The 17694-nt window shown below is 37.7% G+C and overlaps 3 protein-coding genes across 3 annotated transcripts; 1 reads left to right on the forward strand and 2 right to left on the reverse strand.

Annotated features, from left to right (window-relative positions):
• The first annotated feature begins 3037 nt into the window (after nucleotides 1–3037).
• Nucleotides 3038–14633, forward strand: gtf2e2 (general transcription factor IIE, polypeptide 2, beta). The gene is made up of 8 exons (XM_023279707.3): nucleotides 3038–3259; nucleotides 4335–4495; nucleotides 11072–11154; nucleotides 11843–11950; nucleotides 12470–12652; nucleotides 12782–12875; nucleotides 13596–13711; nucleotides 13875–14633. The coding sequence occupies exons 2-8, from the start codon at nucleotides 4336–4338 to the stop codon at nucleotides 13992–13994; spliced, it is 864 nt and encodes a 287-aa protein (XP_023135475.1). The 5' UTR covers nucleotides 3038–3259; nucleotide 4335; the 3' UTR covers nucleotides 13995–14633.
• smim18 (small integral membrane protein 18) lies at nucleotides 6194–10209 on the reverse strand. Its single transcript, XM_023279709.3, has 2 exons — nucleotides 9984–10209; nucleotides 6194–7422 (listed from the first exon to the last, which is right to left on the reverse strand). Exon 2 carries the CDS (start codon nucleotides 7415–7417, stop codon nucleotides 7091–7093), a length of 327 nt encoding a protein of 108 aa, XP_023135477.1. The 5' UTR covers nucleotides 7418–7422; nucleotides 9984–10209; the 3' UTR covers nucleotides 6194–7090.
• Nucleotides 14634–14895: 262 nt separating the features above from the next.
• LOC111574887 (dynactin subunit 6) lies at nucleotides 14896–16981 on the reverse strand. Its single transcript, XM_023279708.3, has 7 exons — nucleotides 16888–16981; nucleotides 16620–16684; nucleotides 16376–16481; nucleotides 16155–16240; nucleotides 15992–16039; nucleotides 15719–15861; nucleotides 14896–15232 (listed from the first exon to the last, which is right to left on the reverse strand). Exons 1-7 carry the CDS (start codon nucleotides 16914–16916, stop codon nucleotides 15140–15142), a joined length of 570 nt encoding a protein of 189 aa, XP_023135476.1. The 5' UTR covers nucleotides 16917–16981; the 3' UTR covers nucleotides 14896–15139.
• Nucleotides 16982–17694: the final 713 nt, after the last annotated feature.

Below are 17694 nucleotides of genomic sequence, written 5' to 3' on the forward strand. Positions count from 1 at the left end.
CATTCCCTGCTCAGTCAGCAAAGTCTGGCTTCAGTTGGATGAACTGATGTACTCAGTTTTAAAAAAATAAAAAAATAAATAAAAAATATATATAAAATATATGTATATATATATATATATATATATATATATATATATATATATATATATATATATATATATATATATATATATATATATATATATATATATATATATCTGTAGTGTGGCCTTTAGAAACTTAAACCAACTGCAGCCTCTCATACAGCTCATCTCCAGATGCAATGAGCAGTGACAAGTAAGGCTAAATCGTGTTTATTGATCAATGTGTAAGACATATTGTAGCTCCAAAGGTGCACTGTAGGCACATAATAATAATTGGTAGTTTTCTTTGAAAGGATACCAGAGGACATCAGTGGGATTAAAATGCTGCAATGGTCTCTTCAGCACCAAAAACTGCTGTATGATTTGCTTTCATGCATTAATCCCTGGGGCATTACAAGGCCACAGCGGCTGTTGTAGAACAGTGCAATCACTGCAATCTGCAACTTTCCACACAATCACACATCAGATATCCTGTTGGAAGTTCATCTGAAACACATCTTTTATAGCTTTTGATACACACTTATGCACTTGAAATGTCTTTGTCTTGATGGTTTTGCACTTTTTCAGTATTGCAGCTTGGTCCAGAAGAAGCTCTAATATTAATAGACAGAAAATAAACAACTTCAAAATGGGAATTTGTAAATATCTATCACGCAGAAATAGTGAAACACTAATCAGTGTAGCAGCACATTAACATTTTTTGTTTGTTTTGTTCATCACCTTCACGTTTTCTGTCTATCTTGTCCCTGAACTGATGAAAAGCTGCACACAATTTTATTAGTACAAGAAGCAAGAGATGATTTACTACAATAATAAACCTTAAAAGCCTTTAAGCCTTTTAAGCCTTTAAAAAAAGTTCCATCAGATCTTTTCAGGAAAATTTGCAAGAGGGGGAAACATTAGAGAAATGTATATATGTGCAGTAGCTTAAGAAAGCCACTAATTGGCAATGTCGTGCCATTTACTTTCTGGAGATAATCCTAATGTTAACTATTTTTTATGGACAGAAAGTGTAATAATCAGAGGTGCAGTAATTTAAGAACTATATTCAGCGCTACAGTGAAGAAAACGTATTCTTAATAAATGCTCTCAAAATAGAAAAAAAAATAAAAGGTCTGGATTTCTTGCATTTTCTGTATAACCCCAAGCTAAAGCGCATTTTAATATTCTGAATGGAGTATCCTTGAACATAATATCTTTATAATTTAGGCTGGCATTTACATGTTTTGTAAAAATAACATTCATCATTTGTATTCATTTGCTTTGTTTATTCAGTGTGTGTCACCGATTGTATTTTTTGGGGAACAAACATAAAAAAAATTTTAAAAAGCCACTAAATGAATGCACTAACATAGTTCTAAATCTGCCTCCTCATTCATTATGCTTTCTTCGGTGGTTGTTAACTTTATACTTACACTCACTGGGTAAATTAACCCACTTTTCCTTGCAGATCACTTGAAGTTGTGGGATATTTTTAGGCTGTCTTCCAGGCACAGCGGGTTCATACTCTACTCACAGATTTTCAATGAGGTTCAAGTCAGGGACTGTGGGGTTCTTTGTGGAAGCTCCAGATTGTGTTTATTCAAGTAGTTCATGGTGGACCATGAGGTTTGCTTTGGATCATTATCAGAAGTCAGCCTTTATGCTGCTGCAGTGTCTTGACAGACTGCATTTGCATCCAGAATTCTCTGATATTTAAGTGAATCCTATGGTTTTCTTTTTATCCATGCAATATTTCCTGTGCCACTCGTTCCAGAAGCAAAATATAGATTACACTCCATGGTTTTTTCTCCAAATATAGCTTGGCAGTTGTGACCAAAGAGCTGAAACGCTTGTTTAAAAATTACTCTGGCTTATCCAGGTTTTGCTTCATATCTTTCGCAGTTTTTTGTGATGATTTCCATATGGCAAATCTTTTGTGCAGACCCTGTCACTGAAGCAACGCTGCATCACTGTCTGTGTGCTTGTGTCAACTAAACCTATGTGGTCTTGGTCTTCCATATTTTAATCTTAACTGCTATTTTTAGGACATTTCACAAGGCAAAAAACTGTTAACTGGAAGAACTTTGATATCTTTCTATATCCTTACCCTGCTTTGTATGTACAAGAGTAGTCTTTATTTATTGAGTGCTTTTCAAAATCCAAATACAACGTGCTTCACAAGACAGCAAAAATAAAACCAACTTGAATTAAAACACGTTAAAACACAACATAGTGTAGAAACCAACATAATGTTAGAAAAGGCAAACATTTTATATTGATTACTGAAAGGTATAAAAGACAGTTAAAAGGAAATTTAAACCAGGAAAGGCTCTCTGATAAAAATATAATCTAAAAAGATCCCTCAAAGAGAACACTGACTTACCCAACCTTATTTCCTTGGGGGGCCCAGAGTACAAAAAGCTCTGTTAGCTCCTTTAATTTTCAATCAGATACCTGGAATGGACTAAAGGCCTCTGTCTGAGGATCTCACAGTGCATACTGGTACACACAGTCTTAAAAGATCAGAAATATAGGCAAGCATCATCTATTTTGTTTTTCAGATGCTCCGTCAGTTGCTCAGAGGGATCCGTGGTTGTTAAATGTTACCACAACATTTGAATAGTCAGAAAATGCATCCAGCTCTTCCAATTTTCAGTTACAATTTTTGAAATCTGTTTTACGTGTCCTAAAGAAGCAATTGAGGGACTGACAAGAAGGTGGCTCGAACTTTCCTCAAGCCACAATTACTGTTATTGTTTTCTTTTTTCTTGTCCATTAAATACAAATTAAATTAAGCAACATTTGAACAAAGACACATCTTTTCACTCAAAAAGCACACATATTCTTTTATGTATTTTCTAATATTTAGAGTGCCATAAACGCTTTTCCTTTAAAATGTATCGCTGGTATAATGCGCATGCTCAGTGTTGTCTGTGATTATTGGTTTACGTGATGACGTCTTCCAAGGATTCGCTGTCGTACCAGAAAAATCGAACAAGAAACGGAAGCGCAGCATGAGAAAAAAATGATATGAAGTTAGTTAGCTAACGTTAACTTATATTGTCATTTAAGTAACAAGGCAAAAACTGAGGCTTGCTGAAGTACGCATTCTGTTTTGCATCCGTCGTACTTAGTTAGTCCTCTTGGACTAACCTGTCACTTTCTCCGAGACAGAACAGGAACCAAGTGTCAGGTAACGTTCACTAAGATAACGTTAATGCTAAGGCTAGGTTAACTACTAAGTGTCAGACTGGGTCGTTTCGTTTCTTTATTCATTTTGTTGTCCAGAGTAGCACTGAATTCAGTAAATTACATCGGTTGTCGCTATCTCTGGACTGATATTATCACAACCGAGCCACAATGCTAGGCTAACTTAGAACCATACAGACTAACTAGCGCTAGCTATTTATAACGTGACTGGAAAACTGGCTAATGCTAGCCTTCAGGTACCTTTTACATTTTTGTGAGTGTAGCTCGTTACCTTTTCCTCTGTAGTGCTAGTCCACTGTACATTGGTACAGGGGCTCTGTTCTGCTCAGTCGTGTGTCTTTCCAGCTTATTTGTTAGATTTTGCTGGGATCGGTACAACTACTGTGAAGTGGTACACAGAGAGAGAAGCCCTCATTCGTAATTTAAATAGATTGTTTTCTGGGCAAGCCTTGAATACCAAACGCAAAGCAGGTAACTACCCCGGAACCCTTGGCCCCCAAGGGCCCCCAGGGGCCCCCGAAAGGCACATGGAGTGCCAGTGGACCCTGCTGTGTAAATGAACCCTTTGTTAAAGTCGATGCCTTTTATTATTTTAGTTGACATTTTGCTGGTGCTGATACATGTACTGGTTGGCCTTTGGCTGTGTATGTCAACTGTAGAGCTGCCTTATCCACTGTGTTCAATATACTTGATTTAAATAGACAATAGAAAATAAAAACAAAAAACGTAGGTGGTTTCAATAAGGATTCAGCTGCACAGTTTTTTGTCCACTGCCCCCAAACTAGTTAATTCAAACGTGCAACAGTGCAATGTGTCTGTAAAGATATATTAACAGTCTGATTCTTTCCAATCTGCTCGATGCAGAATGAAAAGTATTGTGTTAGGGTGAAATGTCTGCCTTTGAAACAAGATTTAGTTTAGAAAGGTACAGCAACCTCCAGTGAATTATTTGAACAATTAAAATCACAAATATTTAAATCCAAAAGGAACTGTGTTGAATTTTCTTTTCTATAGACTTATTCTGATTGTTCCTGATTTGTGGTACATTTTGGACCCAGGATGGATCCAGCTCTGCTGAGGGAGAGGGAGCTGTTCAAGAAAAGGGCTCTTTCCACTCCAGCTGTCGAGAAAAGACAGGCTGCATCAGACTCTGGATCACACAAGAAGAAGAAGCCCAAAGTAGACAAAGAGAGCTCTTCGGGGTCCAAACACAGCACCGGTAGGTGAAGCATATTTTCTTAGTATAAATTATCTTTGGTGGGTTATGTATGGCACCCATCACTGCTGGACTTTTCGGTCTTAACAGCGATGTGTCTATTCAAGTATATTGACAACAAATAATTCGAGAGAGTACAGAACTAATTCTGCAGCTACTCAGTCTGCAGTTTAATAGAGTGCATGGGCATGGATTGGCAAGAGCAGAATCTGGTATGAGTGAGCAATCCTGAGCCTGTGCATTCTTGTTTCTAAGTCTTCTCTCTCAATTTTCCCCAGCTATTTTGGCAGCTAATGAGAAACCTGAGATCACAAGACTGCTTACCAACCATTTTTAATTAGCAAGCTGCAACAGGATTATTAAAGTTAATCTACCTGGTTAGAAATTCTAAAAATAGCATGTATACCTTCTCCCTTATTGAAGAATGTCTAATCTGTGAATATGGAAATATTTTCCTTTTGAAGGCTTGAACTAGTGGATACAAGATGTCTCCTGCATCAGTGTATGACAAATCTCACTGTTTGTGCAATACAAATGTGGGTTGCTTATTGAGCTAGGATTACTTCCACAATTCTTGTGATTTCACAAATCTGGCTTTAAACTACATGTGTTAAACTGAGATTTTAGGTGAGTTCAGGGAAACTTTCCACTTTCAGCTCAAGAATTTAGAAATAGTGTTTCAGGGCCAAACTCTGAACAACACCACTGATTAGCCAAAACATTAGGACCATCCCTGACTAATACTGTATACTTTAGGTACTTGATGTGCCACCAAACCTAACCCTAACCCTCTAACATGACAGATCATGGGCTCTATTAGACCTCTGGTGTGCCATGTGGTGTCTGGCACCAAGATGTTAGCAGAGCACATCCATTTGTCTTTCCTTGGAAGTAAATGCTCATCAGTGCTGGAAACACCCCACAGGCGTTACCATGCCGAATGTTTTAGCCTAGTTGTGTGTCCATAATAATTTTGGCTTTGTCAAAGTCACTAAGGTCTTCATATCTGTCAATTTCTTTTGGATCTTAAGTGTTCATGATTTTTCACTGTAAAGGTCAAACGTCCAAGAGACCTTTTGAGTGTAGAGGGGCTTTAAATATAGTTGACAATCAACATTACTCTGCTATATATGTTTAAAAAAACTAGGGTAAAAACTACTGTCCCAGCCTTTATTTTGTAAGTAGAAGGGAGTATCCCATGGGATGACCCTTCACTTCCAGGTCAAATTGAACATATGATGCTCTGCCTCCAAAAATGAGTGCTAGCATCTGTCATCATTACAAGCTTTTTAATCCTCACTGCTCACTCAAATGCAGTCACACTGCTCCTCATGCATTTTCAAATGATCTGTTAGACTCCTAAATTTGTTTTCCCTCATGAACAAATCTAATTCTGTGCTCACAAAGCCGTGCCTTGACTTGCCGAATGAATGGTGCTTAGGATTTGTTTTCTCAAAACATGTTTCTGTGAATATTAATAGGGCTGCTACAGATCATTTTGTTACGACAATGTGCCGGCTCAGGTAATACCACTCACTGATAATTACAGTTTTTCGAGATTGCACAAATATTGTTAGGAAAATATGACTAGGCTCTTTCAAATGAGATTTACTTCTGATATCACACACAACTATGTTTTATTTTGATATATGTTATTTTTGTATGTAAACTGTCCTGTCTTTTAGCAGAAAAAAACATACATAATTCAGTGACAATTTATTAGGCATTTTGTGGTAAGGCATATGAAATTATACATTGTGCTCAACATGACATAAATTACATCACTGTGCAGCAACCAAACTTGTCAGAAGATAATGTTGCAATGCTAAACATGTTGACAACAATGGCATACAGTTTACTGAAGAACAGGGAAACACAGTCTTGGTTCAAAGCAATGATGATATCCACCTAAGATTGATCAGTTTAAACCAGCATATTCAAGTCCTTAGATTTAGACAGTATTTTCATATATACAGCATGTCTAATAAAAGCTTGTTTGACTCTAGTAGGGCAAACGTATGTGTTGTACTCACAGGACAGTTGTCATTGAACAAGAATGCTTGTTTTTTAATTTGCTGATATTGGTCAGAATTGTGTTTTTGTTTTTTGTTTTTTTTTGTCATGTTGCCATGTTCTGGCCATGCAACGTCATATAACAAAACAAAGCAAGAAATGCCCGCTTAGTGTGGCACATTCTTTCACAGCTTTCATTTTAAAGCATTGAAAATGTGAGTTTTCCAGCCACACAGTTTGTCGTATTTCTACTCGGCTGCTCTTTTTTTCTTCTAGCGGTATTTCTGGTGTAAACTATTACTTTTAGGGTGAGCTGTAGATGTGTGAAGATTCCCTCTTAACTGAAATGAAAAGCTAATTAGACTCACTCCAAGCCAGTGTCCTTTTCCTTTTTCACATCGTTCTCTTACCATAATGTCTCTTCTCTCAACATCCTCCTAACTGTGAGCAATTGAACCACTTTTAGTCATTTTCTTGAGGTCTTTTTTCTTTTTTTTAAGGGAATCAGGGGCAGCATTGTAGCATTGCGGATTCAGCAATGAACCCCGAATTCCTGATTTGCAACTTCTTCATCCCTTGCTGCCCCTATACCACCTCAGTGTGGGATTCTGGCTCCTTGCAAATGCTGGTCATAATGAGCTTGCTGCAGCTTCCTGGCCCTTCTTCCTGTAGCTGGTGGTGCGTCTTCCCTTTGGCACAGCAGCCACAGTCGAGCAGTTCATATAGCACGGCCAAGGCTGCCAGGGACAGGACAGTGAGGATGAAAAGCAGAAGGATGACAAAACACGCCACATTCCAGCCATCATGGAAGGGGTAGGCTTCCCGAACCTGCAGGGAGACACGGGACAGAGGGACGGCCTCAGGGTGCCCTGGGAGACTGCTTGGGTGTATAGTGGTCGTGATGTTGGCCATGATTTCTGGAATAAACAGGAAGAAAGACAACATTTTTAATGGCTATGATTGTGTTCGGTTCTGAGATTCACTGCAGATCACATTAGAAAGTGAAATGGATGGTTTAAAAAATGTGTGGTCATGGTGAGAGACTGAGTAAAAACTTAACGTAATGAATCAAATGCTCTTTAGGACATCATTTGCTTCCAGTACTTGTAAATAATTAAAACAAAACCAGAAAGCACACAACCAACTAACAGCTGTTAGGAAAAGGCATAGCCTCTCCAAAGAGCACAGACGCAGAGGGAAACCCATTTCCTCTCATAAAAGCATCAGCACTTCTCATCGGTAATTTGCTGTAATGTGATTATTGTTATACTACATGATTACCAGTCAAAGAGTTTGACATGAAGGTAAAGATGAATTGCAGTGTCAGTATATACACAAAACAGACCCGAGCCTGCATCTGTCATTACAGAAAGCATTCTTACTTAAATGAGACGACAAAGTGCTGTTGGAGCAAAAGGTTATATTACAAAAGAGCAGAAACCCTACTGAGACCATCTGCTCAGAACAAAAATAGATTGAAAAGCCTGGTAATAAAAAAAGGGACAGATACACAGTGAAATGTAGTGTCTACACTTGCTTTGCGACACTGGCCATAACACTTTACACAAATGTTTCATCTAAGGAAGTGCAGCGTAATAAGAAAGTTAAAGATGTTCTTCTATGCGCACATTGTCGGACCACTTGTCTCTCCTTGGCTTTCCTTTCACATTGTCAGCCAACGCCTACCATTGCAAGTCCTCAGGGAACAGTACACCAATATCTCTGCCCACACACACATACACACATGTGCACATACATGCTTTAAAAGCCCACTTGTATGCGCACACATTTATGTACCACATACTGAGATCCAGGGAGCTGACCCAGTTTACTTGAGTGGACACCAGAAACAAGTTGAGGAAGAGGAGCACACTTAACCAATCCTGTTAGGTTATTTTTTCTGTTTATTTCTCCAAAGATTTTTACATGATAACTGGGCTTATTGTGTGAAAAACAAATGCTTCTATATATGTAGGATAGATTTGTGTCATCTTAGTATGACCTGTATGTGTGAGTGTGTGTTTTAGCATGCTTAGAGATAGGTGAGTGCTTCTTTTGTCAATCTTAGTTTTCTGTGTTGCCTGAAACTGCAGTGTGAAAAGTTGTAGTGATTTCAGTTGACTTGTCTTCAGTTGTTGGTATTCTAAGTTGTCCTAATAAGCTGAAACCTACATCAATTAAGAATGCAAGTATAAATGGTATTTCTGTGTGGTTAAATTTATAGATGCATTTACTGGACATAGACTTTCTAGGCATGGTTACCTTTTCTTCCTCAGTTTCTTTTAGACAAAGTATGAAATGCTTTTTTTCACATTGCACTCACTTGGATGAATTTTTTATGAAAGTGTATGGGTGTGTAGCAACAGTCTGTCAAAAAAAATATTTATGTTCAAATTTTCCTGCACTGACTACATATTTGCGCGATGATGGTATGATTTAACAGTTGAGATAAGACACAAAAATATTGACTGTCAAGGGGTCTCACACAATTGGTTCTATTTTTTACTGTGAGCTAGGTATTGATTTGGTAGCAGACTGAAACACATCAGTTTACAGTATTTTTTGGTGGATTTGCTTTACTTTTGTCAGTTGAAGCAACTTGACATCCTCTTATCACAGACCCAGCTCATAATATCAATTTCACTTCAACTCATTGCCATGACAACAACCTCTTTTGCTAATTTGTCTCGCCTCCTCGCCCCGAGGTCTCTCTTTGTTTTGGAAGAGCAGTCACACACAGGGACAGATTGGCTCCCTGCAGCATCTGTTATCTCACCCCAAATGAGCCCCACCCCAGCAGGGTGTTGAAGGTGTTGTAGGGCTACGTATTGCTCTCTGCACAGTGGATATATTTCTCTCTCTCTCTCTCTCTCTCTCTCTCTCTCACACACACACACACACACACACACACACACACACACACACACACCAAAGACACACTCCTAATGCCTCTGGCCGGCTCCTCACAGCTGTCTGTCCCTCATTGATTTGTCTTCAGAGCTGCAGTTTGAGCCGAACCACACATTTGCACAAACCCAGACATGATGCTCTTAGAGTTTCTGTTGCTTGGTATTCAAGTGGGAAGTGTGCAGACAGACAGACCCATATTTATTTAATCCACTGCGTGCTTGCACATCCTTGGCCTTGATATTACAGCTGCCGCCTAATGATCTTAGCTTAGTCATTGGTATAGTTCAAATTACATTTTCCATAGATACTTGCTAGACATGGTGATTTGTAATTTCACATTTCTGTAAAGCAGATGGAATTGTATTTCTGAATAGATGCTGCATTTAAGATGTGTAATTTACCCCGTATATGCTGGAGCACTGTCAACATCCCCTCATAGTCACAGCTTCACAGTGAAACCAAAAGTAGCCTGTAGCTGAGATTCATACTGTGGATTGTTATGATCTGTTGATGTTAAACACGTCATTATTCAGATAATCCTTTTCTAAAAGTAAATGTGCAGACTCACCTGTATGTCAGGCTCAGTGTGTAGAAGATGCACTCTATTTTTTTTTTTTTTTTGGTGCTCCACCTATCTCCCGGTCTTCCACTCTCTTCCCTCCTCCACGTTCACTCCTCGACCTGTTTTCCTCCTGAGCACTCTCATGCACGTTCAGCCGCCGCTCGTGCACTCGCCGTCTTCATCCGCCACTCCTTGCAGCTCTTCATGTCTCAGCTGAGCGGCGGCAGGCTTCTCTCCGTCATTGGCTCTCCTCCTTTAGTCCTGCCTCTGCACCATTCGTTAACCGGCCTGTCACAGTTTCAGCGTCCTGCCCACTTTGCAGCTCACAGCAACAGAAGCTCCCACCCACACCATGAATCATTCATGAATCAGTGTCCATTTTCAGCTTCGATTGGTGAGTGCTGAGTCCAGACCTCAGACCGTTTCCAGGCGGGAGCAGCATTTTTGGATTCCGCCAGAGAATAGGATACATTTGTTCCTGTACTGTAGTATGTTCACTATTCAAAAAATATTCTTGTGCCACATTGTTGCACAGAATGACATGTCCTGTCATTACCATAACCACATCAACATAGCCACTGTAGAAGATTTTGAGTCAAACCCCCCCCACACACACGTCCTGCTGCTGTAAATACCCACTGGTTTAGCAAATGTGTCTTAATTTGCAACTGGAAGCAGTCCCTCCAAAATATCTTATTTATCTGAGTCAAAGTTGCTTAAAAACAACAACAAAAGGACACACTAATTTAGTAAAATATGTACCTTTCATTTTAAAAGCCATCTTCAGTAGAAACAAATGAGATGTACAAGGAAATATAGAATGATCAACAAATGCATAGTTTGTTTTGGTCTTTTTACTAGATATAATAATACATCCGGTAATTTCTTTTGCCCAATTAAGTAAAGACAAGTGAACTTACAAAGCAATAAGTGATTTGAAAGATTTACACAAGCTGGCATTAAAATCACAGGGATGATTTTACAGCCATTTTAAATGAAGGCTTTTGTAAACCTGCAGCTTAGTCCCCTGGTGTCAGTCTTTACAATAAATACTGTGGCATTAAATCATTTTCTTATACTTTCTCTCTCCACAGAATCCAGCAATGGAAACTTCAACATCAAGGCAAGCTCTGGGTACAAGTTTGGCTGCCTGGCCAAGATAGTCAATTACATGAAGGTAACTGTCTGAAGATATTTTGTGTTTTAAGATGGGAACTTTCTCTAGAAATGTAGAGGTGATTGTACTAATGTTTAAAGGTTTTGCATCTGCAAACAGAAACTGGTTTAGAAAATGGTGTGTTTAAGTCTATAGGGTACTTTTCCCTCTTTATTTTAAATTGGTTTAATCTTTTAAAATGGCATCCAGTCACTTATTAGATTTTAAGCTTGTCATCATCATGTCCATTGTAGCTCTTTAAGACTTGACTTGCTCTCTGTTGTATCAGCCAAGTTGAGTCACTTGTGTCCGCAGTGTAACATTTGGTCCTCAGTTTTTCTTTTGCTATGTAAACAGCTTCTTTCTAACGCTGTGGCTCTACTAAGAGCTTGCCAGGTCCTGTCACACTAGCTTTCTGACTCATCCCTTTCAGCAGAGTTCATACTCACCTCGACAGATTTTCTTTGAATGTGTGGATTTTCTGCGCCATCTGTTGAACGCACCCTTTCAAACTGTACAAAATTCCCTGGCAGTTGCATGTCGAGCACTAAATTGCTGTAGACATTTGGCTTAAACCCTGTCAGTGGTGTTGGACAAACAGTTGCTTCCATGATAAAATAAGCACGATGAAAACTTTTTATGCTTTTGTTGACTATGTTTTTTTTTTCTTTTATGTAAATCTGTGTGCTTTTTTGTTCTTAACAATCAGACAAGGCATCAGAACGGTGACACACACTTCCTGACCTTAGATGAAATTCTGGATGAGACCAAACTACTTGACATCAGCATGAAACAGAAGCAGTGGCTCATGACTGAGGTGTGTCCATGATTTTTTTAGCACCATATATTTATTGTGTGTTGTCGGTACTACACTTTCTCTTGTCCTCTGTCATTTCAGAGAACTCTCTCACCTAATATCCACTATTTGTTTTGTCCTCACTGCCATCCATCAGCTGATGACTTGCAACAGTAATTGTTATCCACATACACATCCTGTATGTCGCAAAAGAATGAAACCGCTGAGTAGCAACTGAGTGATTATGCTGATATCACACATCATATAACATTAAATACCTTGTTGAAGATGTTATTTAAGTCAAAAACTACATTACTAGAAGAAAAATTAGAGCAGCTGTAGCTGAATAATGGGTTGATTGTATGTGATAGTATATTATTTCTTCAAATTTTACAGATAATTTCAAAACAAAATATACATTTTCATCCTATGTAGTTTTTTTTTTTTAAATAGGTGGAATGTATGAAATAAAGTGAATACTTTTGCACATCTCCCACTATTAATCTAATCTACTGTTTTACCTCTACGTGACAATCTCAGGCCTTAGTCAGCAACCCAAAAATTGAGGTCCGTGATGGGACATACGGCTTCAAACCTAAGTACAACCTCAAGGACAAGAAAGCCTTACTGAGGCTGCTGGACAAACACGACCAGCTGGGTCTGGGAGGTGTGCTGCTAGATGATGTAGAGGAGGGCCTGCCCAACTCAGCCAAGGCTATCAAGGTAACATGAATATAGATTATGCCAAAGCATATGCATGTCTGCAGAAAAGATCCACCCTTGTGATGAGCGTACTCTGCTATGGTTAAACAGTGACAACATCAAAATGGCTTCTTGTATCACCATTTACAGGCTTTGGGAGATCAGATCATCTTTGTAACTAGGCCAGACAAGAAAAAGATCCTATTCTATAATGACAAGCACTGCCAGTTTGCGGTAGACGAAGGTGAGTATTAGTCAGTCTTGCCTGTCATTTGGGATATGGCTCATTGTTTCTGTCTATGTGCTGGTGTCTGTCTTGGCTGTCTTTTCATCCTTAACAGTCTCTTTGTATTCTATACATTCAGCCGCTTTGATTTTGACGTCAAATAGTTGTCATAAAAACAATACAAATCACCAAACTTTAACAAAGCTTTGGTTATGTAGTTGTATATGTTTTAACAGATGTTCTGAAAAAAACAAGCGTTCTAAATCTGGAGGTGGGGTGATTGGACACAGACATGTCTTGCCACGTGTCACATAGAAATAATGGAAAGCCAATTTTGGTCTGAGTGCATCATAGGACTTGTGTCACAATGAAAAGGAAGGTCAGACTGATTTTCAATAAGTACAGTCTTTGCACACCCACTGAGACTCCAGTACCGACTTTTAAGTTCCATTCATGACAACATCCCAGTTGCGGCTGCAACAGAAAAACTGATATATCTGAGTTCATCTAGCATAAAATTAGCACATTTATGGTGACCTTGATTTCTCTTTCCGTGCATTCATTAGTGTTCATTTAGTTCATTTATTGCTGCTGATAGAATATCAGTGTGTTCTACTTTAAAATGCTTTTGATTTTAGCAATTACATCCAGGCCTTGGCTTTGTTTCGTTTGTTATTTTATACGTTTGGTGCCACTCGAGTACCTGCCTCTTTAATCAGTGTACTTTTTCAATTGCAGAATTTCAGAAGCTGTGGAGGAGTGTTCCAGTTGACTCCATAGATGAAGAGAAGATTGAGGAGTATCTGAAAAAGCAAGGCATCTCCTCCATGCAAGAAACGGGACCAAAAAAAGTGGTCAGTGTCTCTTTTTGTATATCATTTCCTTGATTTTTGTCTGTCAAATTCAAATAAACCTGATTCATTTCACTAGAAATAAAAGCTTAAGCACTCAGTAATGGCATTTGTACTTAATCAAGCTTCTTAATCAGTGCTGATTTTGTTTCTGTGTTCCCCGCAGTTACCAGTTCAAAAGAGAAAGAAGCAAGGCGGGCAGAGGAAGAGACACTTCAAGACCCACAACAACCATTTGGCTGGAGTACTGGAGGACTATTCCGATGGGGTTCCTGTAAAGAAGTGAAATCTTTCCTCTCACTTGATTCTGTAATCTGTAAATGGCTAGAGATGGAGACCTTGGCCTCACTACAAAACAGACTTTTCATGGTTGTCTGTAATGTCAAACAAACTAGCTTATTTTCCTTACTTTATGCTCCTTGCAGTGATCAGTGGTCTTGCATTACAGTGACTCAATAGCTACTGTGTTTTGGAATCCTTTTCAGTTTATTGATCGGTTGTAATTGAAGGACACTGGAAGAAAAGAGTACCGATATCATTAAGGACAAAGAATGCCCTTACCAAAACTGCAACTTTCAAAGGTAGCACCATGACCTGTTAAAATGTCAGAGGCTGAAATGTGTAAATACTTTTTTCATTATTTTATTTAGTGTAACATAAAAGTGTGTGGATGGTTTTATTTGAATGGGTAGCAGTTCTCATCTGATGGTAACCTTCCATCCTTTGAATAGGAAGTACAAAAAAAACAGCCTTGTGTTGTGCAGTGCATCACACTGAAGTCTCATCCAGCATGAAAAATTTTCAACTTTATTACTTGTGGAATTTCAAAAATATTTAAATGCTTCTACTTTGCAGAACCCTGGTATAGTGGTTTAAAATACTAGAATTTTTTGAACTTATTTTAATAAATTGCATTGTTACACAATACTGCCTCAATTCTATTTGGTCATTTTACCCGTCAACATTTAGCATTTCTATGTAGTGTATAAAATTTACACTTAGAATCAGTGTAAATACTTAAAATGTTTTAATTAACGTTCAGTTTTTATAATGTGGCTATTGGTATTATTATTATTATTATTATTATTAATAATAATAATAATAATAATAATAATAATAATAATAAAATTTAAAGTCTCGTGATGAAAGTACTGGTAACTGCTGTGGTTAGAAGTTAGTACATCAAATACACTTGCAGCACTTTAATGTATTTAATCATAGAAAACAGTACTTCAGCACAGCAAAATAAAGATGAAGTGCTTAATCTGCTGTTGTAGTTTAGAGTATAAAATATCAGTAAGTGAATAAAACATTTACTGATTGGTTAGACTCATATAATTATATATATTCATGCTTTCTTCCAGCAAAATCTATTGAAACACAGCTTTGCTAGCCATTTACAATTCAACTTAAAAAGTCTGTAGTTAAGTTTTAGCTAGCAGCATGGCCTGCTTTAACAGTTTTCTTCAAATGGTGGTAGTTTGGCAAAATCTTCATCAGAAAGTCGAGCTGAAGAGTCTGGGGCTGGAATGATAACAAACAGACACATAAACAAAATGCATAAAAGGGATGTATTTCACAATGCTTTCAATATTAAAGACCTCATTTTGACACCAAAAGCAAAATCACATTCAAGGTTCACTAAAACGTGTGACTACAATGTTTATTTTCCCTTTTCTTTCCAGGACAGGTCGTCTTTAGCCAGTGTAAATGCACTAGTCACATATAGTACTATATTTATCAGAATGAGAGTTTTGGCACCTGTTGAAATTATTATGAAATGAACAGTATGTTTCGATTTAGATCCCATATAGAAGAGGTGAATGCATTAGCTCTAAAACCTGTACAATCACTTTGCAGTCTACTAAAACATCACCATCAACTTCAGTCTCTAGTTACCAGAGATAAATCGAAACCTCTCTGAAATAGTTGGATGTCAAATTTTCAATGCTAATCACAAGCCTGGGGTGCTTGTTACACCCCAAATGATGCCCAGTTATGTATCAATACCTGTGGCCTCTCTGTCTGAACCCGCCTCATACATCCAGAGCCATAGATGACTGTGTTCTCAGGTATGACCTCACAGGTGTTGACCTGACAGAAGGCTCCAATAATACAGCCACTGGTGAGGATCACATTTCTGCCAACGTCGGCTAGACAGCAAAGAAGAGGATATTAAATACAGTGAATGACGTCACATAAATTATATATTTGTTCATCTCTGCAGGTCCCATCGCTACATGATCGCACACTAAACACCGAACAATGATGCAAACGTCTCACCTTTAGATTCTATCACATTGTTGTCACCAATTTTGAGTGCCTGTGATACTGTTTGTCATCTGTTAAGGCAACACCATTGTAGTAGCTTTGATTATTAAAAAAAAATGACTACAATTCAAAGTCACTTGTGGACAAAGATTTGACAGGCTGGTCAAAAGGATACCACAGCCAACTTCAAATACATTGTTGATACCAATGGTCATCGTCTTTGGTTCCACTTCAGAATCTGGTGTGATATTTTCCGGGTAACTGTGGGGCAGAACAAATAAACCTGCGGGCATTGATTCAAGTAAAGCTGGTTCCAAAACACAGGCAGGCAACATGCAAAGATGGGTAAAACTGTGAAATGCAGGTTACATTTAAGCACCAGGAATCTTGACTGACCTGTTAATGATGAGGGCTTGCTCCTCGATCAGATTGCCCTCTCCAATCACAATGGGTCCTGCCTCTGCAATGATACGAGCTTTTGGATGGACCACTGTCCTGGGGCCTGAGTAAACAAAATACAGGACGTATCACGCCTACAGTAAATCTATCACAGCTATGATCCGCTTTGAGAAACATAAAAGCAGGACTTCTTAACTCCGGGGCGCTTACTAGTCATTGAATAAATGCAAAAACATCTTACCAATTGTAACATCTCCTCTGATTTCACTTTCAACACAAACTACTGCTCCAGTGGCTATTTTGACGCTATGAAAAAACAGAAAAGGCGAGGATAAAGTGTTAGAAAATGCTAGCTAACGCCGCTAGCTACTTTGCTAAGCCTTTTTAAGTTAGTACATTACTACTTCTATTTTTATTTTATTATTCTTCTGTCTATTTCGTCACAAGTTTTATGCTATCACTATTTAAGTAAGCAACCAATCGTTAAATAGAAGAAAGTATTATATTACCTTTTCTGGGCATTTTGTTTGTCTGCCATTGTGAGAGATGAAGTCCGACGGGAGTCGCCGTTGATTTAATCGGTCATCGATTTAGAATCCTTGTTGTTTTATGCATATGCGCATGCGCCATTTGAACAAAAAAACCCGTGCCGAATTATCTGTTAGGAAACAGGAGTGAGAGTTATGAATACATTAATTTTGAAAAGGTTCTGTACTATGAGAAATTATGAGGGACGCCTTTAAGCAATAAACAAGTCTGAATTCTCTGATTCTAGCTTGTTATATTTTTATATTTTGTGTTTTCTTTACTCATCTGTGTCATTAAACTGAATATCTTTGGGTGGCGGACAACGCAAGCTATTTAAGAAGAGCATTTTGTTGATTTTCTGGCATTTTAAAGTCCAAACAACCAGCTGAATAATCCAGAAAATAAGTGACACATTATTCCACAATGAAAATAATAATAATAATAATAATAATAATAATAATAATAATAATAATAATAATAATAATAATAATAATAATAATAATATTATTATATATATATTATTATTAATAATAATAATAATAATAATAATAATAATAATAATATTATTATTATTATTATTATTATTATTATTATTATTATTATTATTATTATTATTATTATTATTATTATTATTATTATTATTATTGAATTGCCCCTCAGGGATAAATAAAGTTCTTGTATTGTAAAATATTGGTTACGGACTAGATAAGTTATATTGTGTATAACTGTGTTTGTGACAAATAAAGGTTTTGAATCCTGAAGATAATATTACCGTACTGTTTTGTTAT

The sequence above is a fragment of the Amphiprion ocellaris genome, chromosome 4 (assembly GCF_022539595.1).
Source record: "Amphiprion ocellaris isolate individual 3 ecotype Okinawa chromosome 4, ASM2253959v1, whole genome shotgun sequence".
NCBI classification, from domain to species: domain Eukaryota; kingdom Metazoa; phylum Chordata; class Actinopteri; family Pomacentridae; genus Amphiprion; species Amphiprion ocellaris.